This window comes from Sardina pilchardus, chromosome 1 (assembly GCF_963854185.1).
Source record: "Sardina pilchardus chromosome 1, fSarPil1.1, whole genome shotgun sequence".
Taxonomy (NCBI): Eukaryota; Metazoa; Chordata; class Actinopteri; order Clupeiformes; family Clupeidae; genus Sardina; species Sardina pilchardus.
In genome coordinates, this window is record NC_084994.1 from 35,202,853 (window position 1) to 35,229,965 (window position 27,113).

Sequence of the window (27,113 nt, forward strand, 5' to 3'; positions counted from 1 at the left end):
ACCGTTGAACACAATCAAACAGGTGGCCACTGAACTTCAGTAGAAGAAATGAGACAAGAAAAAGTAATCTAAAATAAGAGTAGGCTATTTTGTAGTTTCTTTTGTTTGTACTTTTACTTCAGGTATAAGCAGCACATAATCTACATACACTCTATTTAAGACATGCATATACTTTTAAAAACATAGATATCAAGTGGTCATAAACCATGTACTGACAGCTATAGGTTCTTAATCTACATTCTTATGCTGAACAGTGTTAAACATTTATCAATACACATTCCCCTGCACATATTTTGTGGAAAACTGAGACCCCCCCCCCCCCCCCCCCGTCTACTCAACATGATAGTTTGCTGTGCACTCCTCTCAGTTTTCCTTCATTTCCTGAAAAGTCCTCAGTATCCCTTAATTGTTACCAACATGATCTTAAATAGGAACACGCATACCAACACGGACCATTTCTCAAAGAAACCTTAAAATATCTCCACAAAAGTCCTGATTTAGGGAGAGAAAAAAAAAATCCCTCGTCACCACACACTACCAGTCCCTCTCGTGGGGCTCCCTGATATTTTAATATCTCCTTAAAATATCTCCACAGAAGTCCTGAATCAGGGAGAGAAAAAAAAGAAATCCCTCGTCACCACACACACACTACCAGTCTCTCTCGTGGGGCTCCCTGTACGGGACGCCCAGGTGGGTGAAGACGTCCCTCTCGCTGTGCGTGGGCAGAGGGCTGCCCGCTGCCACCTTGGCGGCGCCCTGCCGCAGCACGTTGCAGTTGAGCGAGTGCTCGGACAGGCTCATGCGCTTGGTCTTGGCCAGGGCGCGCATGGAGCGGTTGAAGTGGGCCGAGCCCGTGAAGTAGAGCAGCGCGCAGGCGAACTCGCCGTGCGGCACCACGATCACGTCCAGCCGCCGGTGACGCTGCCCGGGGCCGGGCAACCGGCACACGCCCATGTACTTCTTCTGCTCGCCGTTGTCCTCGCTGCTCACCAGGTCGTCCGTGAGAAAGCCTGAAAAAATAAAGCGGTGGATGTAAAAAAACAAAATACACTACACAAATGAAATTGTCAATCAAGTGTCCAAGGAGGAGTTTTTGCCTTGCTCTGGAATATAGAAAATGTGATTATAATATACCATCAAGGGAGGAAAAAAACAATATCAATATATCATAACATTTTATATTTAAATAAAAAAAATTGTCATGCAGCTTTTTTTGCCAACAAATCCCTAAAACAAACCCCTATATATATATATATTCCCAGTATAGAAAAAGTGAATATTGTGATCAACCAAAGAGTAGTTTGAAGTGAAGGAAATGTCTTTCGATGCAGAGTCCAGTGACAATAGGTGTATTTGACTTAACTGCAGACATGATTATTTCTGAGATTCTGATACATTTTCAACCATTACGTATGCACAATTCCAGTGCGAGAACGTATCAGTATCTCAGAAATAATCACGTTTTGCAGTCGTCTTAAGATGCCTTCATGAGTGAATCCACCTAATATTTAACTTACTTAAACCCCTCCCTCCCCTGCTCCTGATGCTGCATGTTCATTGGCTGGAATTGTTAATGACTGGGTCCAATGAAACCACTGGGTTTGTCCCTTATTAAAGGAAGACAAAACTGTGTATGTAAAGGTTGTTTGTTTGTTTGTTTGTTTGTTTGTTTTCCAAACCCTGAATATACAGCGGGAGGATCATGAGGGGTCATTTGCTGAATCTGACAAAAACTTAGATTAGAGATTAGAATTACAGCCTCTGCCTTTATAATATATATAAATGTAGTCTGCAGCAAAGATCTGAGATTCTAGACAACTATAAAGATGTAGACTGCTAGTGTAGCTATGGGTGTGGTAGTCTCTTTGTAAATTATGTGTAAGTGTGGTAAGCTAGTGCTGTCTCATTCCAAGGGGAATATTTCCACCCCTACGCTTTGCCACTCGGTTTCGAGGGACAAGGGGGTAGGGGTAATTGATGAGGAGTGGGAGACACAAAATAAAGCGAGCAACACAATAGTCCACCCAAGTATAGAGAGTGCTTAGAGGAGAATTCCAGCAATTTTTCCACATACATCTCTGTCAAGGTCGCCGAGCATCATCAGAACGGGAAAAAAAGTGCTATACTCTGGGGGGGGAAGGAACATGGGGGCTCATGAACATGCCCCCAAAGTGTAGCACTGTACATAGCTCCCTGGCAACTATTGGCTGCAGCAACTTGAGCTAGCAACTCAAGCTTTTTTTTGTACAGACAGTACTATGTGACCTCAAGAAACGGAGATCTACTGTATGTGAAAAATCAGCAGAATTCTCCTTTAAATAGGATGTCCGAGACTCTGGATCTGGCCATACCACTCTCGTGCAGGATGTGCAGGACTTTGCTGAAGATGCCCCTGTGGGACTTTCCGTCCGGGTGAGTGATGAGAACGTCCACGTCTCCGCACGTGGCCTTCCCTCGACGGTAGGAGCCACAGGCCACCGACACCAGGCCCGGGTCTACGGCGTGAGCAGCCTCCCGGACCTGCCAGAGGAAGCAGAGAAGAATATGAGAGAGGATGAGACAGGATGAAAGAGAGAATGAGAATGAGGGAATGATAGAGAGAGGAGAGAGAGAGAGAGAGAGAGAGAGAGATAGAGAGAGAGAGAGAGAGAGAGAGAGAGAGAGAGAGAGAGAGAGAGAGAGAGAACACACAGACAGAATGAGTGAAAATGCAAGACTGTCACGACCGCTGGCCAATCTCAGGGAAGTTAATACAACATCCATGAGCAGCCATACATTATTAGACGCACTGCAAACAGAGACAGAGAAAGTCCCTGAGAAGTGAGATGGTGTTGGAAATCTCATTTAGTCCCCTGGCTTTGCTTCTTACTGCTACCTCCAAAACCTCCACAGGTCTGAAGACTTCGAAATCAAATGAGGGTTGACCATGTTTTCTTTCTCCCTCTCACACTCTCGTTCTGCTTTTTCCTTCTCCCAGTCCCCCCGATTAATCCCTATCTCTCTCTCTCTTTCTCTCCCTCTCTCCTCCCTCTGTCTCTTTCTCTCTCTCTCATGTGTTTCTCCTGCGTCTACCTTGCATTCCGACAATTAGGCACTTAACTCATTCGAGACGGAGTGGTTACATGCTCCACATATCACTGCTGACAGGCCGGAGGGGGACACATGCTACAGTCATCTCCTCGATCTGCTCTTTCTATCTCCAAAGCGAGGTCCGCCAGGGGAGGCCGAAAAGGGAAAGCAGCAGCAGCAGCAGAAGCAGAAGCAGAAGCCGCTTTACCCCCGGCAAGAAAACAACTGGGCCCGTTCCCAAGTCCCGCGAAAATGACCGAAGGTATCCGCGCACGCTGGCCGACTTATGCCGCGCCAAGCGTCAGGAGCGCACCTCCTACTCCTCCTCCTCAACCTCCAACCCCCGCACTCACCCAACCCCAACTCCCTTGCCCAAACACCCCCCCCCTCCCCTACACACACACACACACACACACACACACACACACACACACACACACACACTCCACACCACCCCCTGACCCCACCTCTCACTCCCCCCACATCACAAAACGCGCTCTGCTTTCTCCATCAACCCACGGAGGGAGGAAGATTGACAATGTGCCGGGGGCCAACGCAAACTTGTGTTCATGCCCTGTTTATTTTAATGTCCTGCTCGGGCTTACAAGCTTTGCTTTTTACTTATTAGTGTGACGAATTCCAGGAGAAGAGGCCGCGTCCGTCATGATTTAACAGCGAGGACATAAATCTAATGGCGGGAGTTAAAAATTGATGTGGATGCCATAGAATATTTATCGGTCGCTCTTTCATTGGAATATTGTTATAAGCTTATATCATGTGTAAGCTGTTTACGGCGTGTTAATTATTTAGATAGGCGCTCGGTCAGCGTAAACAGTGTACCGTCTTCTCGATGGCGGCTGCTTCTTCGCGCGGCATTCGATCCAGAAAGTCGTCGTAGTGTTTCAGGCCAATTTGCTGCGTGTGATTTAAAGTTGCTTTGGTACGGATGTCGTCCAAGGTGCGAAACCCCTGGGAAAATAAATTTGAAGCAAAAATGAAAAAAGTAGCAGAAGTGGTCGAGCTGTTCTTTACTCAACACATGTTTATCACAACTGCAGCTGTTCTAACCATTTCAAACCGAAAACAGCGAGGACCACAACTGGCAACTCAAGCCGTCGAACTTAAACACACAACGAATGTTTCACACATGCATTTCAGAATGGCTATATCATACGGCTAAAGTCATTTATCCTGCTGTTAATTGCTATGAAAGACTTTTCTAGGGCATGTTTGGGAGAATGAATGAGTCGTTCGTGGCTCATCAGGAGATTTTTTTTTTCTTTTCTTTACATTTTGTCCAATCTACTTACTGCGGCAACAAATAAATAAACAAACTATAATCTCACAGCACAATCATAAACAACATCAGGTGTGTTGTAGCGGGTGGGGCCTGTAATCTCACCATCTGGTACCAGAGGAGCGCGGTTTTGGCTCCCACGCCCCAGATGTTGGAGAACAGCTCCAGCACGGGCACGTCCTCCCCCATGTGGTCCAGCTTGCGCAGGTGTCCGCTCTCCATGATCTCCATGATCTTGTCGGCCATTTTGTGGCCGATGCCAGGGATCTGACACGCCTCCTTTCAACAGACAAGGAATAAACAGATGTCAAGACTTTTTTTTTTTCGCTTCTGACAAGTAGGACTACATGCCATTCAGTTATACCTGCAGTCCTGGCACACAGTAAGGATGGACCAATTGTGAAATTCTGGGCCGATGTTTATAAAAAACAATTTAGCCAGTAACCGATGCCGATACACTACACGAGAGTAACAAGACAAATATCGACCAATGTCAATGTTAGGCTGCTATATCGGTGAATCACTAGCACATAATCGTAGCTTGGTGACCCCTAAATAGCAAGCAAGCTATCAATCACTGAAAATCTCACTGCAGTCAGAGCATTGTTTTATATACCAAAAAATGTGGGGACCCGTTTGCATTGCAAATGGAGCTTTTTTTCCAACAAAGCACTGCCATGCACAACATACCCAAGGACAAAAATAAATAAGTAAATAAATAAATACAATAAATAATAATAATAAAATACAATTAAAACAGCGCTGGTCAAATCGCACCACGCAACACATGAAGAAATCACGGGAGCAGCATGCACCTCATAAGACGTGACTGGCTTGTGGTAACTCTTCAGGGCGTTGATGGCTTTGGAGTAGCCCAGGGCGCGCCACCTGTCCCCCTTGTGTGTGTAGGCCTTGGCCAGAGGCTCTAGCTTGTCGGTCAGGTGTTTGTTGTGGTTGTTGCACTTGGCCACGGAGGACTGGGCACAGACCCACTTCCCGGGCAGGCTGGGCGGTGGTGGCGCGGTGGCGGTAGCGGTGGCAGCCGTGGTGTCCGGCGGGCTCGAGGGACCCACCGTAGGGTGATGGCCACCCATCAGTGCATCCAGGTCATTTTGGGACACGCCATCCTCGTCCCCGTAGTTGTCTTTGCCTTCCTGCGTCTGCGTCTGCGTTTGCGTCATCTGGAGGCGCAAGAGAGAAGGTCACATCATTTGTTGAACTGCAGCTCAGTTGATAACCGCAAGTTGTTCAATTATAGCTAGGATTCAGTTCAGCATGGACTGTTCACTGTGATATATACGACAATTCAGACTTCCCTGTACTTCCCTGTAAAATCACTACAAATTACAAAAAGTCGTATAGCATTCCTTTTAATGTGATGCCCACGTCCCAGAGTTCCCACTTTACCGTATGTGCTGGGTCTTCGTGCACTGTTTGGAAGTCATGCTGTTGTGTCACATCTTCTTTGGTAGAGTTGTGTTTAACAGGCTCTTCTTTTGCCTTGCTTTTATTGCCTTGCGTGTCTCTGCTAAACAAGGTACAGATGCTTACACGTGGGGATAAAAGACAATCCCCATTGTTATAAGGTTGGTTGGACTACAAGCAAGCTACACAGAAATAATATCCACAGTTCAAGGCATTCCTCAAGTTAGACTTCTGAGACTATGAAGATTAACTTTACAGTCACACAAGGAGCAATTTAAAGTTTTCTGGCAGTAACTGAGTCAGTGTTACAGTGTAATACCTGTCTGGAAGGAGAAGACAGTGGGCTGTAGTGTCCAGTAACCGTTTTTCAGATATGCACATGCTCAGCCAAGAACACTTCACCAATTTGACCGAGGAAGGCAAGGTGTCTGCTTTCAGCAGCCTCAACGCTCGCTCGCAGTCCATGGTATCCTCCACAATGACATGGGTCACACCAGGGCCTAATGCGTTCTCAATCTTTCCCCCATTCTGGGTGATCTGTCTCTGGAAGATCTCACATCTGGCTTTCCCAATGCCAGCTGGAAGGATGTGTATAGAGACACCTTGGAACACAGAGCCTGCAAGCATGAGCGAAGAAACATGAAAGCTGCGGCTGTTGAAGAAGCAGACGGCTTAAGGACATCTTTCACAACTCTCCTTCTATCTCCTTTGGTTTTCTCTCTATCTCTCTCTCACACATGCACACTCTTACCTGTTACAATTTCACCGGGCTTCTTCTTGGGTGGAGGTGCATCCTTGGTCTCGACTATCTTTGATCGCTTCACTTTCGGAAATGCTTTTAAAATACCGTGGGCCTCCATTACGCCAAGACATGGAGACCCTGTTGACACTTCTGAAACATGAAATACGTATCACTACATCCAGCTTCTGACAATAATTGAACTGTGCCACCACCGTCCACCGACATTTAACGCTAGGCTACTATTACAAGCTGCGCTCACAACGTTGATCTGTCCCATGTAATATGTGTGACAGAGAACAACTTTTTAGGGGGCCCTGTATTGTTAACAGTTTAAATTTATTCGCATACGCAATGATTGCACATAGGTAGGATGCATAAACATTAGTCACAACGGTAGCTGTACCGTTGTTATTTGTATGTCGTTTTGGACAAAAGCGTTGGCTAAATACCATAATGGTACCAAACTAACCATAACCATGGCTAAAATTGGTCAATGAAGACTGGAAGGCGGAAATATGCGTATGGAACTTAAACTTATGAACGACAGATGTTTTACAAAGATCATATTGTGGTCAAAAACTCAGTCTCAATTAGGTTTTAGGTCACGCGTAATAAGCAATGCAAACATTTACTCACCGACACTGGCCCACGATCAAAATAAATGTTCTGTAGGGCTCTGTCAGTTTAAAAAAGTACTACTTCCGGGTCACACGTGGAACAACCAACACGCGCAATAAAAGTAGCAACGCCAAATATCAAAAGATGAGGATGATTCACACATAATGCTTTATGTTTCTGGCATACTCTGAGGTAATTCATTAGACAGTAGGACAAGTTATTGCTAGCTATTTTGGGAATGTTGTTCGCTGTCTTAACTTCCATTAAATTGAAGTGTTTATGAAGTTGTTGTCATAGAAACCCATTTAGTTTGAGGAATTTGAGACATTTCGTTATGGCTGTGCAGAGCTGGATAGATCAACTAAAGGCATCAAAGAAAACCGCAATAATAAGCGATGGTAAGTTAATGCATGTGGTTAGATTTCGACTTTGTGCATGATATCACCCTACTTAATATGAGCTGTTAGCTGTATGTGTATAACCGCTAGGACAACGTTAGCTAAGTTACTTATCCACAGGGCTGCTGCGGCTGCTGTGTGAAGTAGCACAACACGTCAGTTAATTACGAATCTATGAATGGGTGTTTTGCTATTTTCAAGGAAAAAGGAAAGTTCATTATCTGTTTGGTGATGGGAAAGAGATGGCAGAGGAATATGACATGAAAACCGACGAGCTCATACGTAAGTCTTGTCAGTGCAGTGCATGCGTTTGCGATGGCTTGGCTATAACGTTAACATGAACTCTGTAAACACATGTTTGTCTCTTCTGCTTCAGTCAGAAAGTGGCGCATGAAAACTACCCTGGGTGGTCATGGAGCGTGGCAAGTCGAGGTCGGCGACCCTCAGCCATCACCAGTTCAAGGGGAGCAAGAAACAATCAGGGAAAGCAGCTCCAATGTAATTACCAGTATTAATCAACTGCTATATTTCCTTCCTCTCTACTGTACTTCCCTCCTCTACCTTCTTCTTCTACCTCCCTCTCCTCCTACCACACTTTGACTATAGTACTTATAGGGTGCTTCTCATTTGGTCTTTTATACACCCTCCCTTCCTTCCTCGATCCTCGTCCTCACTGATCTAGATAAAGAATGATGGGGTGGCAACAATGGGATAGTCTATCTAGTATTAGTTATAGATCAGTGGGAACGCCCCTCGAGGATCGAGAAGAGAGTTTGAGAGCCACCCATAGAGTACGCACTCCGAGAAAGTGTATTGACATATGCAGTGTTATTCTTAGTTAAGGTCTCCTTATGGTAGGCCAAACTGGGTGGGAGCTGTGGCCTCTAGATTAGGAAGGTTAAAAGGTCTCCTCTGCACTGTACCTTGAGTGTTACTCATTTGCTGTAAGTTGCTCTGGATAAAAGTGCCAAATTAATGAATGTAAATGGTAAGTGGTTCATTGAAAACCACTGTCATTTCTTTCCATACATACGTTAGTATTGTAGTCAGCCATCACCATCATCATTATACTTTAATTTGAGGATATCTTTCCTTACAATGGGATTTTTGTTTATTTTTTTCTCAGCCTGTATTCCTACGCAACGACACAAAAAGCAGTTTTCAGTGGAGAGTCCGGAATCTTCCATACCCTAAAGAAGTCTACAGTCTGACAGTGGAATCTGTGGAACGTTTCTGCACCATAAGAACTTCCAACAAGAAGTAAATTCTTCAGAAAACAATAGTTGCCTGCTACTATGCACGTTCATTTTTTAAGCCATTACAATGCATAACACTGCAGATAGATGTAACATGGAAATGACACAATATCAAATTTGCCCAACTGTATATTTCACACTAAACTTTGTATATGCTCTTGTGGTTTTCAGCTTGCCCAACAGGTGGCACTGCTAGACCACTGGACAAAGTCATTTGGAAATCTTGCCTTGTTTTCATCCCTCCATTTCTTCACAGGTATTACAAGAAGTTCACCATTCCAGATTTAGACCGCTGTCAGCTTCCTCTCGAAGACTCGGCCGTCAGCTACACGCATGCCAACAACACGTTGATCGTCAGCGTAAGTTTACCTCAGGACTCAGCCATTCAGCCACACTCATGGCAACAACATGTTGATCGTCATTGTAGCTTACCTCAGGACCTGCTTTCAGGGACTTCCTCTGCTCCATCCTCGGACTTGGCCAACATTACTAACCATCCACATACTTGCCCATAAATATGTTTTGGTGCTTTCTGCTTTGAGAAGGCAAACTTGACATAAATATTTCTCTCAATATTTAAAGGGGGCGTGGGTTAAGACCAGCTGTTTTTTTTTTTTTTTTTAATTGATTTTTTTATATTGGATATTGGAGTAATCAGTGCTTTGCTTGGCTGTAAAAAAAAATATCCTCTCGTTTTGTTTTCAGTACAAGAAGCCCAAGGAGATTCTAAGCCTGGAGCAGGAGCTTATGAAGGAGCTGAAGAAGCTGAAGGGATCGAATGAAGGAGACATCGACTGCAAAACCCAGTGAGGACCCAAGGATCGGTCCTCAAGGACTCACCCCACATCGTTTGGTACTCAAAAAAAGACCCCTGGCCTGCCGAGTTCTGCTAATACATAGGGCCGTTCTCATTTGTGTTTTTATCTATCCTCCCTACCCTTCCTTCTTTCCTTCCTCGATTCTCTGGCTCGTTCCCACTGATCTATAAAGAACAGTGGATAAACTATTCCCTTGTTGCCACCCCATCATTTCTTTGTTTAGATCAGTGAGAATGAGGATCGAGGAAGGAGGGGAGGATAGATAAAAAGACGAATGAGAAGGGCCCAGAGGGAACTTCCGATCAGCAGTTTCTGGGAGGAATATAGTGGAACATTTCAGAAGTGCCTGAAGAAAACTGTATTAATATGTGAATGGTTGAGTGGTTTCACTAGAAATCTGAACTTTGGGATATTGAACATTTCGTAGATTGAAGTGAAAGCTATGTGTTTCTTCTTCAAATTATTGCATTTTCATTAAGTTCAGTTCATGTATTACAGTCAGTCATTTAATTGGTGTGCCTGTTTTGCATTCATGATCATCATAGCTCACAACTGAACTGTTCTAGAACATCCCTGATGGGTTGCTTGCGGCTTGTGTATAAGTTAAGGAATAAATGTTTCAAACTGTACCTTACCGTCAGCTGCTGCTTTATTCAGTAACTCCCTGCCCCAAAACCTCTTAAAGCCCCCCCTGGTAGGATTAGCAATATTTCCCCCTCTGCTGGAGAAAGTGTGCACGCTATTTCTTATTAACTGTGGAGCCACACACCATCCTAGAGTGCATCATCCACTGGTCTGCCCAGGTGACCAGTCTTGAGGTGGTCTCTTTGCTCTTGCAATCCTTTGCCTCTCTCTCTCTCTCTCTCTCTCTCTCTCTCTCTCTCTCTCTCTCTCTCTCTCTCTCTCTCTCTCTCTCTCTACGCGGCCCTTCACTGGCTGACATGGAGTAATTCACCCAACCCCTCTAGTGTGTGAGAGTAGTGAAGGATAACTGGATGGATGATGGATGCTGTTAAATTAACAGGGACTTTTTTTTCTTATTTTTTTTTAAACTCTAAACTAAAAAAGGAAACACAAACACAAGAAAGTGAAATGCCCTGGTGCAAATGAAGTAGAGGAGATCGCTGCAAAAAAAGAGAGAGAGAAAAGACACGCCCGGTTAACGGCTGAGTAAGCTTTACTGTGTTTGTCAAGAGTTGAAAGAAGGCACGCGTAGGACTTAAATGGTTTGTGATTACATTTTTTCCCCCTGTTTAGGCGTTTTTGTCCCTGGCCCGTTGAACCGCAATGCCATGAGTCTTTGTCCCACGGCTGGCGCTCGAGAGGAACGGCTCGGCACAAACCGTCGCTGGTCGTCGTCGTGTGCATATTTAGATGCTAACAAGAGAGACGAACAATACCACGCAAATACAGAGGTCTCTTCGCTCTTGCAATCTTTGCCTCTTCTCTGTCTCTCTCTCTCTCTCTCTCTCTCTCTCTCTCTCTCTCTCCCCCTCCCTCCCTCTCTCTCTCTCTCTCTCTCTCTCCTCTCTCTCTCTCTCTCTCTCTCTCTCTCTCTCTCTCTCTCTCTCTCTCTCTCTCTCTCTCTCTCTGTCTCTGTCCCTAAGACCAGCAACCCTGCCAAACCCAGTAAGCAAACACTAAAAACAGACACTCAACCACACTCTCACACTATGGTTTGTCCCACCATTGTGCACAGCCTTGGCCATAAATGCACAAACACGAGCTATGGAATTTAAAGATGTTGTTTAGCAACTTCTCACTCCAAGTAGACAGTTTAGGAGCTTATAAGGAAGCGCCCCCTTGTCTCACGACTGCGAACAGGTGCATCTGATTTCTTTCGGGTTTTTTTTAAAAAAAAAAAATTTGAAGGGCCAACACATGCCACAGTCTTTGCCAATCCCGTCTTTTTGGTGCGCGTGTTCGGCGTTCGTCGTGCGTCGTGCAGCGGGAGTCTCGGGAGTGGATATCGTCCTTGAAAAACACAGGAACTTAATGACCGTCATAGCCCTCCTGCCTTGGTGGAGGAGAGCTGTTTTCCATCCCCCCCCCAATCCCCTCACATCTGCTCGCCTCGTTGGCCCTCCGCCGCCGCCACCGTTGCTCCTCGCTCCTCGCTCCCGCTCCCGCTTCTGCACGCTGCTGAAAGCTGCTGCTGCTACCTGCCGGTGGCCCAGGCCTACCCGGCACCTGAGCCAACACGGGAGCTTCTGTTCTCCTGCCCGGAGATTCTACGCTACTGTTCCCAGCTATCTGCAACGACATGCAGCAGAGAAACTTCTCCGCTCCCAACCCCCTTCTCCCCCCCCCGAGAGGGACGCGGCTTTTTGGGCCAGAAGCCAAGGCGAGGCCTTTGGCCATGCCGGATGGACGGGTCGAGAGAGAAAGGGAGAGTGTCCGGAGCTGGCGGGGTTAACCGGGGTTGCATCGGTCACTCTGGCTTTCGCCACTCCATCTCGCTCATCACAGCCAAGATTATATACTTCTGACAATGTGGTGACAAGTTGTTTTTGGGACGCCGGTTTGCCATATGTGGCAAGCTCACCCTTTTTGTCGTTGGGCCGACGGAGCCCGGTCATTGTTATGACAGAAGCGCATGGTCCAAATGTGATGTTGTCAGAACCTATTGACTCACGAGTGACCGATCTCAGTAATGATTTCTCATCTAAACGCTCGAATGCTTACTGGTAACATTGCCAGCAACATCTGTTGCTGTGTTGTGAAAACAACCAGACCATGATGTGAGAATTCAAAACAGTCTAATAATTTACAGGTTTGCCTGTAATAACAATTATCTATAAACGTGGCTAGTTTTTTTGCTGTGTAAAGTTTGTTATCGTAAAGACAAATATTGTTTCATTCACTAAGTCCCTGCCAGTGAATTTTTGGCTTTTGGTCACACGCGTACAACACAGCAAGCAGTGTGAGTTTTGATGTTCTCAGTATTTCATCAGATGTCTGTTAGTAAATTATCAAAACCTCGGGTGGATGGGTTTGTGCATGGATCCCGGCCAAGGTGCCTGACAGAGAGGGAGCAGTCCTGGGAAATAGTGGGGCACGGCACGGCCTCGCTCTGATTCTGTTTAGAGTGTCCCCACTTCTCTCTCTCTCTCTCTTTCTCTCTATTTCCCCTGTCTTTCAGTGTCTCCTTCCCCCCTTCTCCCTCTCTCTCTCCCTCTATCCCCCCATTGCCTGGCCTCTGTGGTCATGCCCAGCTGCCTCTGGTAAGAGTGTGTGTGAGAGAGAGAGCGAGAGAGAGTGAGAGAAAGAGAGAGAGCAAGAGAGCGAGAGAGCAGTTTCTTTCTGGCCTTTTCATTTCATTCCCGAATGCCTCTTCCCAGCCACTGACGGCCCTTTCAGCCCCGCACCGCATCTTGCCCCCTCCGTCTCTCCCCGGTGGCTTTCTTCTCCCCTGTGTGACTGGCGTTCTTTTTGATAACTGACCCCTCCTCATGTTATTGTGCGAACCCGCCATTGTATAACATGTTTCTTTATACAGGGGCCCACAAAGGGCCCATTTGATCAGGGGGTTACGGTGTGTGATCCCGAGAAATGCAACTACATGGTGGTAACCTTTGTTCGGAGCCAAAATGGTGGGCTGACCTCACTGGATCTTAATGCCCTGGTCCCGGCCTATTCAGGCCCCCAGTCTCACTTGCTGAGCACATTGAATTCAGTGGCCTGTCACAGATATTGCTTCGCAGTTATCTGGGGCTTCGGCTTTTGCGAGGCTTCTTCTTTGGCTGGGGGATGAGGTTGGGTTGGTGTTTTTTTTTTTTTTTTTTTTGGGGGGGGGGGGGGGGGGGGTGACAAGCTAGGGGCACAAGACAAAAAAACATCAAAGAGAAAATCCAAACAACAGTAGCAGCACCTAACCTCTCAGCCGTCATCAATATATTCATATACTGTATGTCTGTGATATGTAACTGTCTTTGTGTGTGTGTGTGTGTGTGTGTGTGTGTGTGTGTATACATAAATATATACATGCATACATTCACTCTCAACTTTGTTGAGCTTCCCAGTGAATTGACTGGGGCTGCCTGTGTCAATACAAAGGCACTTGGTCCTGATCCCTTTGTTTTGTCCGTATTGCTCTGGGAGTCCTCATTTGGGTTCTGGCTTGCTGGCTTCCGCCCAGGCCTCCCAACTTGAATAGGTTCTTTAGAAATCCCCCAAAAAACGTCAAACCAGAGGAAAGGAAGAAAAAAAAAAATCTCTTCAGACCCTTAAAAAATCGTGTGGAAGAATAACAGTGGCAAAGTAAATAATGTTTACCAAGGGGAATCTTTTTAGGAGTGCCTCAGAGTCTGACCCTGGGGGCCATCTGAATGGGCAAGAGTGAGTATGTCTCTTCCATAGTCTTCCTCTCCCCCTGTTGAGCATCCATCTCCCATCGCCCTCCCCAAAAGAAGTTCTCATGTCAAAACAACATGCACTTTAGTGAATTTAATACACTCTAAAATAAATATTTTCATCCTTTTTAAAAGTATTTTACATTACATTTTTTTTTTACAAATCTTGCAATAAAAATATATATATTCATATATGTATAAAACAGACAAACGTGTGGTGAGGCTAAATCTACTCCACAAATGATTGTGATTACATCCCTCTATTGTGGTATCGTAGTGATTTTTCCAGTCCCTCAGCAGCTGCCATATTTTTGTGTAATATTTGAAACGACTAATGTGAAAATCCCCCACAGTTAGTTTATCGTGTCTTGGCCTAATCAAGTCTCTTTAGCAGTTAAGAGTTGCAACCACCCACTGCAAAGCACATTCAGTCCATGCACCATGGATTCTCCAGGAGGTCTTTCCCGTTAACAGATTAAGAAAAACAAATGCATCATCCATCATTTCAAGGTTTTCTGTCATTAAAAAAAAAATCCTTATAAGTGTATGAGGTGAGAATAACTCTTGCAATTAGATAGCAACTTAACTAGATATATTCCAGTATTTAGAACATAAAGAAACACTACAAAAGTTTTCTCAAACATTGAAAAGCAAAGCCCCATTAAGAGCAGTCTCTCTCTGTTAGCCCTCCCCCCCTCCCCCCTCCTCCCCTTCCCCTCAGGGCAGCCAGCCCGTAGCTGTGGTCCTCCTCCATCTCCTCCACAAGTTCACAGACCGGGGGCACTGTCCACTGCGCTCCTCCTCCTCCTCCTCTTCCTCCTCCTCTTCCTCTACCGGTTGACCGCCTGCTGCTGCTGCTGGCGGCCCTGTTTAGTCCTGCGGCCGGCGGTGTAAGGGACGAGGTCGAAGGGCCTCCTCTCGGTGAGGAGGTGCCCGCGGGGCAGCCGCTTCATGAAGTGCGCCTCCCGCTGGTGCTGCTGCGTGCGCGAGGCCTTGCGCGGCCGGCCCTTGCGCGTGAAGGCCATGTACCAGCCCTTGTACTTGGCGTTCTGCAGCGCCGTGTAGTTGTTCTCCAGCACGATCTCCGTGAAGATGCAGTCGCGGCCGTGGCCCTTTTTCTGCGTGTGGGGAGAGAGAGAGAGAGAGAGAGAGAGAGAGAGAGAGAGAGAGAGAGAGAGATGGATAAAAGGAGAGGGAGAGAGGGAGGGAGAGAGAAAGAGAGGGAGAGATAGATAGATAAAGGTAGAGAGAGAGGGAGATGGATAAAGGGAGGGGAGAGAGGGAGGGAGAGAGAGAGAGGGCGAGAGATAGATAGATAAAGGTAGAGAGAGAGGGAGATGGATAAAGGGAGGGGAGAGAGAGGGAGGGAAAGAGGGAGAGAGAGAAAAAAGAGAGACAGGGGCTGGTCTGAGTGTGTTTCCGAGTGGGGGTTAAATGACTCACTGGGTTAGTTCCCTTTCGACGTCTGTTGACTCATTTAAGTTATTCAGCCTTGAAGGGAATCACAAATCTGTTGGCCATCTGATCGATAAATTACAAGTGCAAAACTGCAAGGAGAAGGGCAATGGATATTGTGTGATGTTCATTAAAATAGGCTTTCAAAAAGGCACCTGCTGCAACAAGACTTCATTGTAATCGATCTTGAGAGAGAAATCGTAAAAAAAAGGCTTAGTGTCTCACCCTTCCAATGAGCTTTCCTTTCTTGTTCATACAGATGTAGTAGCCCGTCCTTGCTCCCTTTATACGAATCCGACTCCCAAACGAGTCAGTCTCCACAATGAGCTTAGCTGGTGACAAGCAAACAAATAAGGAAACGTTCCGTTTTTTTTTTTTTTTTTTTTAAAGAAAATCATACAAACGAAACAACTGCTTCCCAGAAGGCTTTATGTTAGTTTGGTTACAAGTTGTGTCTAGGCATGGCTAACTCGCGCTTGCACTCAAGGCCTCTTGAGCTGCACGCAAATCAATCAGACGAGGTGTGTGTGTGTGTGTGCGCACGTGTGTGTGTGCGTGCATGTGTGTGCGTACATTTGCATGTGTGTGTGTGTGTGTGTGTGTGTGTGTGTGTGTGCGCACTGTGTGGACAGCAAAAGCCACCAGTGTGCAGCAGTGGTCAGACTTGGAGCTGAAACAGCAAAGACACCCACATATGACATACAGCTTAGAGTCGTGGCCTGTCATCTTTGGAATTTCTGCCTGCCTGCCTGCCTCTGTGTGTGTGTGTGTGTGTGTGTGTGTGCGTGCATGCATGTGTGCGTGGTGTGTCAGAGCCAGTTTGTCTTTGTGTGCATGACTGTAAGTATGAGGGAGTGTATGTGTGCGTGTGAGACTAAAGTGAACAGTGCATAATGTGTCTGTGAACGTGCAAGCTGCAGAGCAAGCAACACATGCCATGCAAGTGTGTGTGTGTGTGTGTGTGTGTGTGTGAGTGTGTGTGTGTGTCTGTGTGTGTTTCTGTGAGAATTGGGGGGAGGAGGGTGGAACAAGGGCCCATGGTTATAGAAGATTATTTTTTGCACAATTCAACATATAATACAATTCAACTATCATAAACACATACAAGCCAACATCACGTATAGGAAGCACAAAAAGACCAAAATAAACTCTCTTAATTTACATCTGATCAAATGCAAAATGTAAAAGTACAGTTCGCATTATAGCAAAATGCTCAGTTTTTGGCTAGACACGAAAATGCATACATGAAAGCATGGACTGTTTCCTTCATGCACTCATTGATATCAGGACTGTGCAACTAATTTTCTGGTGGGCCCATATCATTATTTTCTAAAGATTCATGGGTAAGGAACATGTTTAAAGTCCAAATATTGCAAGTCATATATCAATCCTTCAAACTCATACAGAGACAGCTACTAAGGAAATGTTAAGTGGAATGAAGAGGTATAAATTAATCCTAATAGTCTTTCCAGAAGCATTGCTTTCTACTGACATCAGCCAGTCATCAATATAACCGAGAATATAAACTCCATTTTAAATGTTGCTTTCTCCCTCCCTCCCGCTCACTGTAACTGAACATTCAAAAGCATTAAACATATAAAGCTGCCGAGCATTGTTCATAGGACAATTCACAATCAACCGCAGCGTTGGAACATCTTTGGGGAAACCATAAAACACGTCGCAGTGCGGGAAAAAACGCAAGCCTGTCTTGAGGACTTCAATGAGCATGCCAAACATTTGGTGTTTCAACTTTAAAAGCCACTTAATTTGACACGCATCAACAAAGATATATGCCATTAGTCCATACTCTGCCTTTTAAACTTGAATTTAAGTTATTTGGAAGACGCCTTTGTCCAAAGCGACGCGCAGTAGGCTATTTAAACACTACTAGGCTATACATTTAGTTTTGTTTTGTTTTTCATATTTTAAAAGAACAATTGCTCTTTTATAGAACGGATCAATCAATACATGCTGGCGCGTGCAACTCACCGTGGATATCTCCGTCCTCGCCGTTGGCATTGACCCGTTTGTTTCCCAGCACCTGCACATGCTTCCCACTTGTCCGACTGTAGAGCTGATACGTTCTGGTCAGTCTTCGGCTCATCCTGTCCGAGAGGCGGCTTTGCTCATTTACGTGGTGCTTAAAGTTTGGCGGGTGCTGTACAGAGATCTGTTCAAAGTGAAGCAACATTTTAATAGATGGAGTTGGATAAAGCGCAAAAGTTGTCAGTTGCATTTTAGTACTAGGCTGCCAGTAGAACGGAGGAATTAGGTTATCAGTGTAGCCTTTATTTGATTTTATTTAGCCTATTTTGTATTGTTATTTTTTAAATTAGGCCTGCTTTGTTTGTGGCTGTAAGATAAAAGTCCGATTCGCCTGGACATAAAATCTAAAATCCAAGACACCCTGCTAATGTGAGGTGATGTCGAGAAACAAACAAACGAAAAGCTGACCTTCCGATGGTCAATGACATGGCTAAGCAGGCTACGATGCTAACCTCCTTATATGACATGAGATGACATGCCTCTGATAGGTTGTTTTACCGCGAGTGACCTTTGACCCCTTGTCTCCCTGGACTATTTCCCTTAACGATTCTTTTTTCAATGCAGCCATGCGCCACATCCAGATGTTATAACAATTACCATTTGAGTTTCGTTGTAACTCTTTTCAAGATGTTTGAATATTTGCCAAGTACTTAGGTAATAATGTGATGTTTGCATGGTTATAACACATTTATTGCGGCATAAGACCTTTTGAAAAATAACCTGAGGTTCAGCCGTTATAACTCAATATTGCTGTTTTATTATTGACTGAAATATGGCGGCACTATAATTTAAGGGTCCAGCGCAAAATAATAGCATGGTTTCAGGCTGCAAGACACGTACAGCATGGGAATATAAACCTACCTGTGTGTGGAGAGACAGCGCTATAAACTGCAGTAACCTGAAAGAGAAAACAGTTTTATTGCCAGAGATTAAATTTGCCTGTATTTGGCTATAGTGTCGCTGAGTAAATAACCCAGATATAGGCTAGGCTATGGACATGGAGTTTCACTTACAGATAGCCTAATCCCGAAATTCTAAGCCTCATTTTGAAGTTTTACAAACTCTGTTATGGAGCCCGCGGCATAGATGGCCCCGCATGAGTACCACTCCGATACAGGGAGGTCTTGGAAAAATAAAGTTCTTCCCGACGGGAATTAAGGAACAATTTATCTCCCTCTCCAACCAGAAATATGATGAATGTTCCGTTGTCTCAAATATGAGGAAGAGGACGGCTTGATAAAGCCCTGAGTTCGGCGTGGCATTCATGTAACAGTTGCATCTCAGAGTGGACACGCACCAAGGACGCTTTCGGCAACTCCAGGATTGGACAAGCAACGGATTAATCCTCTTGAAAATACAGAACGGAAATCGCTCATCTTCGAAATGTCATTGCCGTAGGCTACATCCACACGTATCGTTGGAGGTGAAAGAGCGAGACAAAACCTGACATTAAAACGCACGCACTCTCCAAGAACTGATGATGCTCATGGAATTGACTTCAGTGGACATCCAAACTGGTAAGACGAAAGCGTGTTTTTTTATGGGGATAAATTAAAAACAATGTCGTCTAAGTTGCTATGTGTCCTCCACAAACCAAGCAAAGAGGTATTCAAGTGTCTTACTACTGTTCCCAAATGTCCGTCAATGTTGCGTCTTTTCCCTGTTTTTTTTGCGTTTTAATCCTAATAGCCTTGGTTAGATGTAAGCAAGGAGAGACTGAGCGTTCGCCTCCATCTGCGGGATTCTCGTCTAACCGCGGATCATCCTCCTCTGCTTACACGTGTATTCCTTGAAATAACTGAGGACTAGGCTCGTGTTGCTCCAAAATACCGGCTGAGGCTCCAGCCACATATCAGGTCCTTGGCTCGGCTATGCCTAGAAGGCTGGTTTATACACTCCTACGCGACAGCGGGTGGAGCTTGTGTAGGATGCGCAACTTTGCAACGACAGGACAAATGTGCCCCGTGTACTGATAATGCGAATGTAATGACTCCCACTTTATTTTGTACCATTCAGATGTTGTCATCAACCGCCGAAGTTCACCGTCTGTCTCTACAGCAATCATTTTTCCCCTATTAGGCCAATAGATGTGAATTCATCGCAATAGGTATGGTATAACCATATGGATATAGAAATCCCCATTGCATCATGATTGATGTATATTTATGACTAGTTGTTTTCAAAGGTTTATAGCACTTTTATAGCAAGAGTTTTCTTTTAACAGCCCACTTTCTAAAAGAATGCTTTTAGTCAACTCGTATTGCCATTCTAAAACTTGACAGCAATTCAATAGTCTAAGTTTACGTTTAAAAAAAAACAAAACAAAAAAAAACATCAGATTTGTCTTAACATGTCATATTCATGAGAAAAACTTGCTCCTTTTATGAAACCAGCTGGCAATCCCAGGCAGGTTGTTTCATGGTCCTCGTGGAGCAGGCTACTTTCAGTGTTAGCTTTTTCATGTTACACATGTTAGTAATATGTATTCCATGTGAATACACGATACAGAATGGTTTTCACATTCAATATCCAGACTTTGGCTTTTGTTTGAAAGGTTCCTCAGCCACGTTCTCTCACAGAAATGCCATGACATCTCTCTCTCTCTCTTTCTCTTTCTCTCTCTTTCTCTAGAGTAACAATTGCATTTATTAGGCACATGGCAATGCCTGGGAGAGCCTGTCAGACAAAGTGCAATATGGTTTTAGTACATAAACCATGACAGGGTTACACTTCTTGCTATTCAACAACATTCTCTTCAGGTATACCCAAAAATCCATAGGTGTGCATCCACCGGGAAACGTTAATTTGAAACTGATGAATTCCATTCATGGGAAAAAAAAAAAAAAAAAAAAACACGAGCTGCCACGCAAGTGAATTGCTATTACTTATCAACGCTAAGACTTACTGAAAGCTAATGGTATACGTTCCTTTTGAACTCCAGCTCGGCGGTGAGCTATGGAGCAGCTGCTCTGTGCAGAAACACAATTATCTTTTAGCCTTTCAATGGGTGCCCATAAATCAGTCACTCTGGCCAGTGCGAGGGATTTAGAGGGTGAGAATGTACCTGCCTTATGAGATCCAGAGGGACAGTGAAACAATTGCTTTTGCCACCTGGAATAATTCACCTTCTGACGCTGCGCTGCGCTGAGCTGCACTGTGCTGCTGCCACGCCAGACCCAGCTCTTTGAGGAGGAGGTGGAGGTGGAGGTGGGTGTGGGTGTGGGGTGTGTATGGGTGTGTGAGAGAGCAAGAGAGAGGAGGGTTTGGCAATGTGTGTGTGTGTGTGTGTGTGTGTGTGTGCGCGCGCGCATATGTGCGTGTAAGGATGATTTGGCTGTGTGTGTGTGTGCGCGCGCATATGTGTGTAAGGATGATTTGGCTGTGTGTGTGTGCGCATGTGTGTGCAAGGATGATTTGACTGTGTGTGTGTGCGCGTGTATGTGCGTGTAAGGATGATTTGGCGGTGTGTGTGTGTGTGTGTGTGTGTGTGCGCTAAAACCCACAAGCAAGGTATTGATTCAATGTCACCGTGTTTAAGTGTTTTAAGTGTTAATCCTCACAGTGCATTCACAAAGTGAAGCAGATGAATCTAGGCTACGTCCACAGCTTGAGGAGCACATGGCGAATCTGCGGCGGTGGAGGACAGGTGGAGATCGAAGTGGACACAGAATACTCAAGTTACTGCAGAAAAGTCTAGACATTCCTCTGCCGTTTGGTCAGTCCTCTCGTCCACTCCATGGATTGTCAATCAGAACTCATTATTTCTGCTTGGGACTGTTAGACGTGATATATAGACATCATAAATGTTGATGTGTCATGTCGTTATATGTCACATAGCATGTGATGCCTCCTCATCCTTTTTATGTCCCTTGTATTTCTTCACTCTAGGGAAGGGACAGTCCTCTCTTGTCCCAAAGACCAGCCGGCCATCTGTAATTTAAAGGGCAATTTCCTATGGGATTACTACCACTCATTAGTTTAAAAAGTCGCCTTCTCACCGAGCCCTAAAGTCATTTCGATGTTGTTAAGTGCAGAGTGTGAAACCATCGCTGGCGTTTAATCAAGAGCGGAGAAATAATAACTTTCCCACAAGAACAGAAAAGAGTCCGAGCTTTAAAAGAGAGTGCGCCATGTTGTGGTTCGCACACAGCGCCCGCAAAGCGTTTTGATGCGGTCGCCCCCAAAACCAGACAGTGGCACTTTAAATATTTGAAACGTTCCGGGCCGTGTGCGCACAGCCGCCGCGTTTTTATGTCCCATAATCAAGTGGTGGAGAACTTCTCTGGCTTTAATGGACAGGTTCTGGTCACCAGGTCCTCTGTCTGGAGTTCCAAAAGGAGTGTGTGTTTTTATGTGTGTGTGTGTGTGTGTGTGTGTGTGTGTGTGTGTGTGTGTGTGTGTGTGTGTGTGTGTGTGTGTGTGTGTGTGAGTGTGTGTGAGTGTGTGTGAGTGTGTGTGTGTGTGTGTGTGTGTGTGTGTGTGTGTGTGTGTGTATAAGAGAGAGAGAGAGAGGCGAGAGAGTGTTTGTGTGTGAGAGAGAGAGAGTGGGTGAGTGAGAGGGTGAGAGAGAGAGAGAGAGAACACTCAGTCATCTGAAACCTTTCCAGTTTGTCTCCCTTGTTCGCCGCAGTGAAAAATTTCTCCCAGGATCTTGAGCCGTCGTGGGCTGCTTTTCGCATTTCAGGCCCCTCTCTCTCTCTCTCTCTTAATACGTTGGCTGGTATCATTCCGGTGTGAAAACAGCATCACTGGAGGCTGTAAAGAAGCAGCAGAAGAAGGGGAAGAAGGGGAAGATGAATAGGAGAAGGAGAAGAAGAAGAAGAGGAAGAAAGGAGAATGAGAGGGGGAAAAAAGTGACAGCAGACGAAAAAACGCTTGGCTACCAGGCCTCGGGCTGGTTATTCTTAGTCGGGGAGTGACTAAATGTCTGAAACTTCTATGGGTAGACTCGATCTCAAGAGGCACAATCCCCCCCCCCCCCCCCCCCCCTGGCTAATGCAGGGCATAAAATTACTCTCTGCCTAAAGGCAGGGCCAACGGAAAGGTAGACACTATAGAGGTGGCTTAAAAATATAGGAGTGGAGGGAAAAACAGTGTGTCCCTAATGGAAAAGAATACGTGGGAATTCAGTCTCAATGTCATCTTTTAGCTCGGCCGGCGTCGTACGGTACTGTGCCTTCTCGCTGAACGTTATGAGGTTTCCAGCAGCCAGCACAGGTGAAGTTTATCCACGGTTTGCCTCTGTGCACTTTGCTGTGTTTGTTGGATCCCATTCCAGCTGGCCGACTTCTCATCACACCAGCAATCACACGAGATAAATGCTTCGCTGACTTCTGGCACATTTCCCACAGCATTCAAACTGGCTCGGGTAACACTGTTACTTAAAAAAAAAAGAAATCTTACCAAGGTTGAGAAGTGTTGTCCGGTCTCGCTTCTTCACTCCCTGTCCAAATCGAAAGGGCGGCCTCCAAACAGGTCTCAGAATTCCATCTCGACGAAATAACCTCCTCAATCCAAATCACTCTGATTTCAAGAGCAGACACTCCAGAAAAGTCATGCCCTTGATTCTCTGCTTTGGTGGTCTCGAATCCAGCCTCACCACATGTTTGCTCAACAAATCTTGGTTAGGACAGCTATCCGCATATCATAGGGGTACCCCAAGGTTCAGTGTAAGGGCCCCATCTCTTTGCCATTTACCCCACTTCCTTGGATCTGATTATCCGCAGTGCAGATGATATATAATTCTATACCATAATCATAACTACATGTCATTACCACCAGATGACCCGGTTTCTGAATGTCTCTCAGATATCCTCATGGATGAAGGAACATCCCCAGCTGCCAAGGTTGCGAGAAATGTACAGTATGTTGTCATGATAGATGACCAACTGACCTACTCTGATCATTTTGCCTTGGTCGCCCAGTCATGCCGCTTTGCATTATTCAGTATTTAAAAGGGGAACTATTCTGGGTTTTTTTTTAGCTTAATTTATCTTAACTGAACAGCTTCGGAGTCATTGGAAGGGTTATATGTCTTTTTTCTGGTTGAACGGTGGCTGTTTCGTTTCCACCTAGTGTTTGTGAGCGGAAAAAACACCCTTGCCACTTTGGGCTGGCGGGCCGGTGCACTGACAAACAGAAAGTCTCGCGGCCTCGCGATCATGATCATGAAAAGGCAATCTGATCGATTGAGGAATGTTGTAAAATATACACGCTAAAGCTGTAGGGGAGACTTTGTAGAGAAACCTGCAAGCGTAAAAGGAGAAACAGCGAAGAAATCGGCAAACTTGCATAGTTTCTCTTTTAAACAACATCAGACTGTACCTAACTCAATATGCTACCCAACTCCTCGTACAAGCCATGGTTATTTCACACTTCAACTATGGGCCACCTTACACCAAACAACTTTGACAAGATTCTTGAAAGAGTCTTGAAAGATTGTGGTCTTTTGAGTAAGGGGGGCACTAGTTAGAATCTTTCAAGAATCTTTCCCAAATCTTTCCCTTTCTCAAAATTGTTTGGTGTAAGGAGGCCATTAGGTACCACCCATGTAAACACACACAGTGAAACCAGAGAGGGTTAAAGCGGAGTGAGAGGCGCAAACTTTTGAACATTTTCGCGTTCTGTTCTCGCAAAGGGGAGGGGGGCGAAATCCCCCTTTAAGCAGACCTAGAAAGTGACGTTACATTCTAACTGAACTGCTTGCCAATCTGACGGAGATCGATATCCCACTATGACGACTTTGCAACACGCCTCTTTAAGCAGACAGGAACTGTTCGAATTTTGCTCCCATAGAGATGCTCTATCATGTCAGTAATGAAGGATCTTTGGTGAAACCCTTACAAATGATCCAGAACATGGCAGCATGTCTGGCCTTCAGTCAGCCCAAAGGGCCATGTTACTGGTCTACACACCCAGCATGCTTCACTTGTACTAAACCATGATGTTCCTTCCTGTCTTGTCTGTCTCTGCCTCTTATCTACGTCCCTGACTTAACTTGACTTGACTCTGAGCTGTCTGTACAGCATGTCTCACTACATGAGGCAGTGCTTGTTACTACAAACTTGTCATCCATTCACACTGTACTTTGACATGTTCTCTGTGTTTAGTTGCTTTGGACCACATGGTCAGCCAAATTAATGAACATTAATGTAAATGAAGGTACAGCCAAGGATTGGTCACAAGGCACACTGCAAAAACTGCTCATCTAACCAAAGTGCTAATATTCTTATAATAACTGAGGAAGCGCAAGGCGAAACGCGTTGCTCAGTAATAAAATCTTAAAAGTGTAGTCCTATGGTGTGCGGTGATCCTTTTTTCATTCTTATAATAACGCCTTAAAATAAATCTAACTCTTATTAAATTAAGTCAGAATGATCTTACAAGTGAGAGCTAGGCAAGTCTTCACACTAAAGACAACACCATTAACATTAATAATATAAGATTAATAATACTTAAAGAGAAACTATGCAGGATTGGCGATTTCATCTCCGGTTTCGGTTTCGTTTTTCGTTTTCGCTCGTTTTATGCTTGCATATTTCTCTGCAGAGCTTCCCCGACAGCTTTAGCGTGTATATTTATACATATATAGGCTATATATAAATATATAAATTGCAATCGTGGTTCTTCTTGTTCCTTACGCGTCTCAGCCTTCCCCGATGTAAACAAGGAGCGATCGCCTCCTGAACAAACTGCAAGGTTGCAATAGCGGATAGGGACACTGGGGGCGGGAGGAAATATTACTGTTTTCGATAAAACTGGTCAGTCAAGCAAAACAACGATTTCTAAGTGATTTTATGACTATGAAAAAGTTGCGTAGGGTCTCTTTAACTTACACTTTTTGCATTGTAGCTGCATGATGCAAACAGAGATATCTAAGCCTTTGGCAAAACCTTAACAATACTCCTGGACGTACATAAACTATTGTCAAAGGGAAAACAAATGTGTAGTCTCTGTATGAGGTCTCCAAGTAAAGACATGAATGTGCGCATCTTCACCGTCCAGGGAAATGAGAAGACAGGGCATAGAGTGACGCGTAGAAAGGGAGATTTATCATCTGACAGTCCAGTCAAGTGATTAATGCAATACTGGAACATTTACCTCAGTCTTGAATGATCACCTCATTCTTGAAACTTTATTGCGTCTCCGGAGTGCAAGTCTAGATCTTCTTGGTCTTTGAGCTAAGACTCTTAAGAAATGGAACAACATACAGTATAGGCTAAGAGATATACACATACATACATAGCCTACTGTACGTATGTACACATGCCATCATACTGTACATACATACGTACATGCACGTATGCATACATATATTTCAAATAATTATGTATTCTGAATACCAAGCCATACCACTAAAATATGTTAAACTGACATATAATATGATATATTAAACGGCTATTTCACGCTTCAAAATGTTTTGACACTTTTACATATGGTGTGACACTGAGTACTGTATGTTACCAAGTAACACTCAAATGTGTTTGACAACACACAACCCACCTCCGCCTCCACCGGATACCTCCTGAATCCATTCCTTCTGATCCCACATACATACATAGCCTACATATGCACACATGCCAACATACAGTACATACTGTACATATATGCATACATACATACTGTATATTTCACATATTTATGAATTCTGAAAATCAAGACACTTTTTCATACATATGTGACCAAATAAAACTTGAATGTGTTTGACAACACACAACCCACCTCCAGACCATTCCTTCTGATCACATTCCTCCATTCCTCCTGAATTCATCCCTCCTCATCCCATCCTTCCCGATCCCATCCCTCCTGATCCCATTCCTCCTCATCCCATTCCTCCTCATCCCATTCCTCCCGATTCAATCCCCCCTCATCCCATTCCTCCTGATCCCATTCCTCCTGATCCCATTCCTCCCGATCCCATCCCACACAGAGAGAGAGCTGCATGGGCCAGATCATTGGGTGGAGTTGATCCCAGTAGCAGCAGCAGCAGCAGGCCTGATGATGCTGCTGTGCTAAGGGCCAATAGTGACTTCATCTCTTGGAGGATGAGAGAGAGACTGAATTGGATGGAGGGATGGATGGATGGGGAGAATAGACAGAGGAATACAGAAAAAGATAAACTGCATTTCTATGTGACATATCTTAATGTTGAATTAATCTCATGTTGAAAGATTTTTTTTTTTTAAAAATGCTTTAACTGACTTGTTGCTATTACGTTTATTATGGAATTGATGAAGATGAGTTTATATTCAACAGATGACTATGAAAACTGAATGAGAGAATAGAAGAAAAAGAAAAGGAAGAAAAAGAAGAGGAAAAAGAAAAGAAGAAGGGAGCACATTAGTGTCTTTGCAGACCTGAAGCACAGGGACCGTCGGGTACACAACCCCAGAGAGATGAAACTAATCCACAACAGAACATTCTGGAAATCCGAGCACTCAAGACAGCACACACACACACACACACACACACACACACACACACACACACACACACCCCACACACACGAAACCGGGGGCACGTCAGAGATTTTGAAGACTTCATCCTCTTCAAACCCTCTTCACAACAAGATCTTACAACGCTCTCTCGTCTCTCTCTTGCCCCTTTTCACCCCCTCCCCCCCCCCCCCCGCCCCCCC

General features: G+C 44.9%; 3 protein-coding genes across 7 annotated transcripts; 1 reads left to right on the plus strand and 2 right to left on the minus strand.

Annotated features, from left to right (window-relative positions):
• Window positions 1–318: 318 nt before the first annotated feature.
• Window positions 319–7,215, minus strand: poll (polymerase (DNA directed), lambda). Of its 4 annotated transcripts, none has more exons than XM_062543283.1 (9): window positions 7,170–7,215; window positions 6,543–6,683; window positions 6,111–6,393; window positions 5,774–5,894; window positions 5,182–5,547; window positions 4,472–4,645; window positions 3,910–4,038; window positions 2,352–2,520; window positions 319–1,010 (listed from the first exon to the last, which is right to left on the minus strand). In XM_062543283.1, the coding sequence occupies exons 2-9, from the start codon at window positions 6,649–6,651 to the stop codon at window positions 649–651; spliced, it is 1,713 nt and encodes a 570-aa protein (XP_062399267.1). In that variant the 5' UTR covers window positions 6,652–6,683; window positions 7,170–7,215; the 3' UTR covers window positions 319–648. The 4 variants fall into 4 exon arrangements, with proteins under 4 accessions (XP_062399267.1, XP_062399259.1, XP_062399250.1 ...); XM_062543275.1 differs by having other exon boundaries at window positions 5,774–5,891; window positions 6,111–6,408; XM_062543266.1 differs by having other exon boundaries at window positions 6,111–6,408.
• A 29-nt stretch (window positions 7,216–7,244) lies between these two features.
• On the plus strand, window positions 7,245–10,252 carry dpcd (deleted in primary ciliary dyskinesia homolog (mouse)). 2 transcript variants are annotated; one of them, XM_062530800.1, is made up of 7 exons: window positions 7,245–7,343; window positions 7,498–7,549; window positions 7,751–7,831; window positions 7,926–8,047; window positions 8,676–8,809; window positions 9,062–9,164; window positions 9,511–10,252. In XM_062530800.1, exons 1-7 carry the CDS (start codon window positions 7,323–7,325, stop codon window positions 9,613–9,615), a joined length of 618 nt encoding a protein of 205 aa, XP_062386784.1. In that variant the 5' UTR covers window positions 7,245–7,322; the 3' UTR covers window positions 9,616–10,252. The 2 variants fall into 2 exon arrangements, with proteins under 2 accessions (XP_062386784.1, XP_062386793.1); XM_062530809.1 differs by lacking the exon at window positions 7,498–7,549 and having other exon boundaries at window positions 7,279–7,343.
• Window positions 10,253–14,805: 4,553 nt separating this feature from the next.
• fgf8b (fibroblast growth factor 8b) lies at window positions 14,806–18,530 on the minus strand (the record flags this gene model as incomplete). Its single annotated transcript, XM_062534221.1, has 5 exons — window positions 14,806–15,093; window positions 15,656–15,762; window positions 17,420–17,600; window positions 18,338–18,374; window positions 18,490–18,530. Coding segments are annotated over 5 exons (654 nt in total), but the record flags the coding sequence as incomplete, so codon positions are not given.
• Between the last annotated feature and the right edge of the window lie 8,583 nt (window positions 18,531–27,113).

Bases quoted from the DNA above. Each gene is read 5' to 3' on its own strand.
- poll (XM_062543266.1), bottom strand. From the start codon at position 6,651: ATGGAGGCCCACGGTATTTTAAAAGCATTTCCGAAAGTGAAGCGATCA. The intron at 5,548-5,773 runs GTAAAGTGGGAA...TTGCGCCTCCAG, and splicing joins ACGAAGACCCAGCACATACG to ATGACGCAAACGCAGACGCA. The intron at 2,521-3,909 runs GTACACTGTTTA...TTCCTCTGGCAG, and splicing joins CAGCCGCCATCGAGAAGACG to GTCCGGGAGGCTGCTCACGC.
- dpcd (XM_062530800.1), top strand. From the start codon at position 7,323: ATGTTTCTGGCATACTCTGAG. The intron at 7,344-7,497 runs GTAATTCATTAG...ATGGCTGTGCAG, and splicing joins TGTTTCTGGCATACTCTGAG to AGCTGGATAGATCAACTAAA. The intron at 7,832-7,925 runs GTAAGTCTTGTC...CTTCTGCTTCAG, and splicing joins GAAAACCGACGAGCTCATAC to TCAGAAAGTGGCGCATGAAA.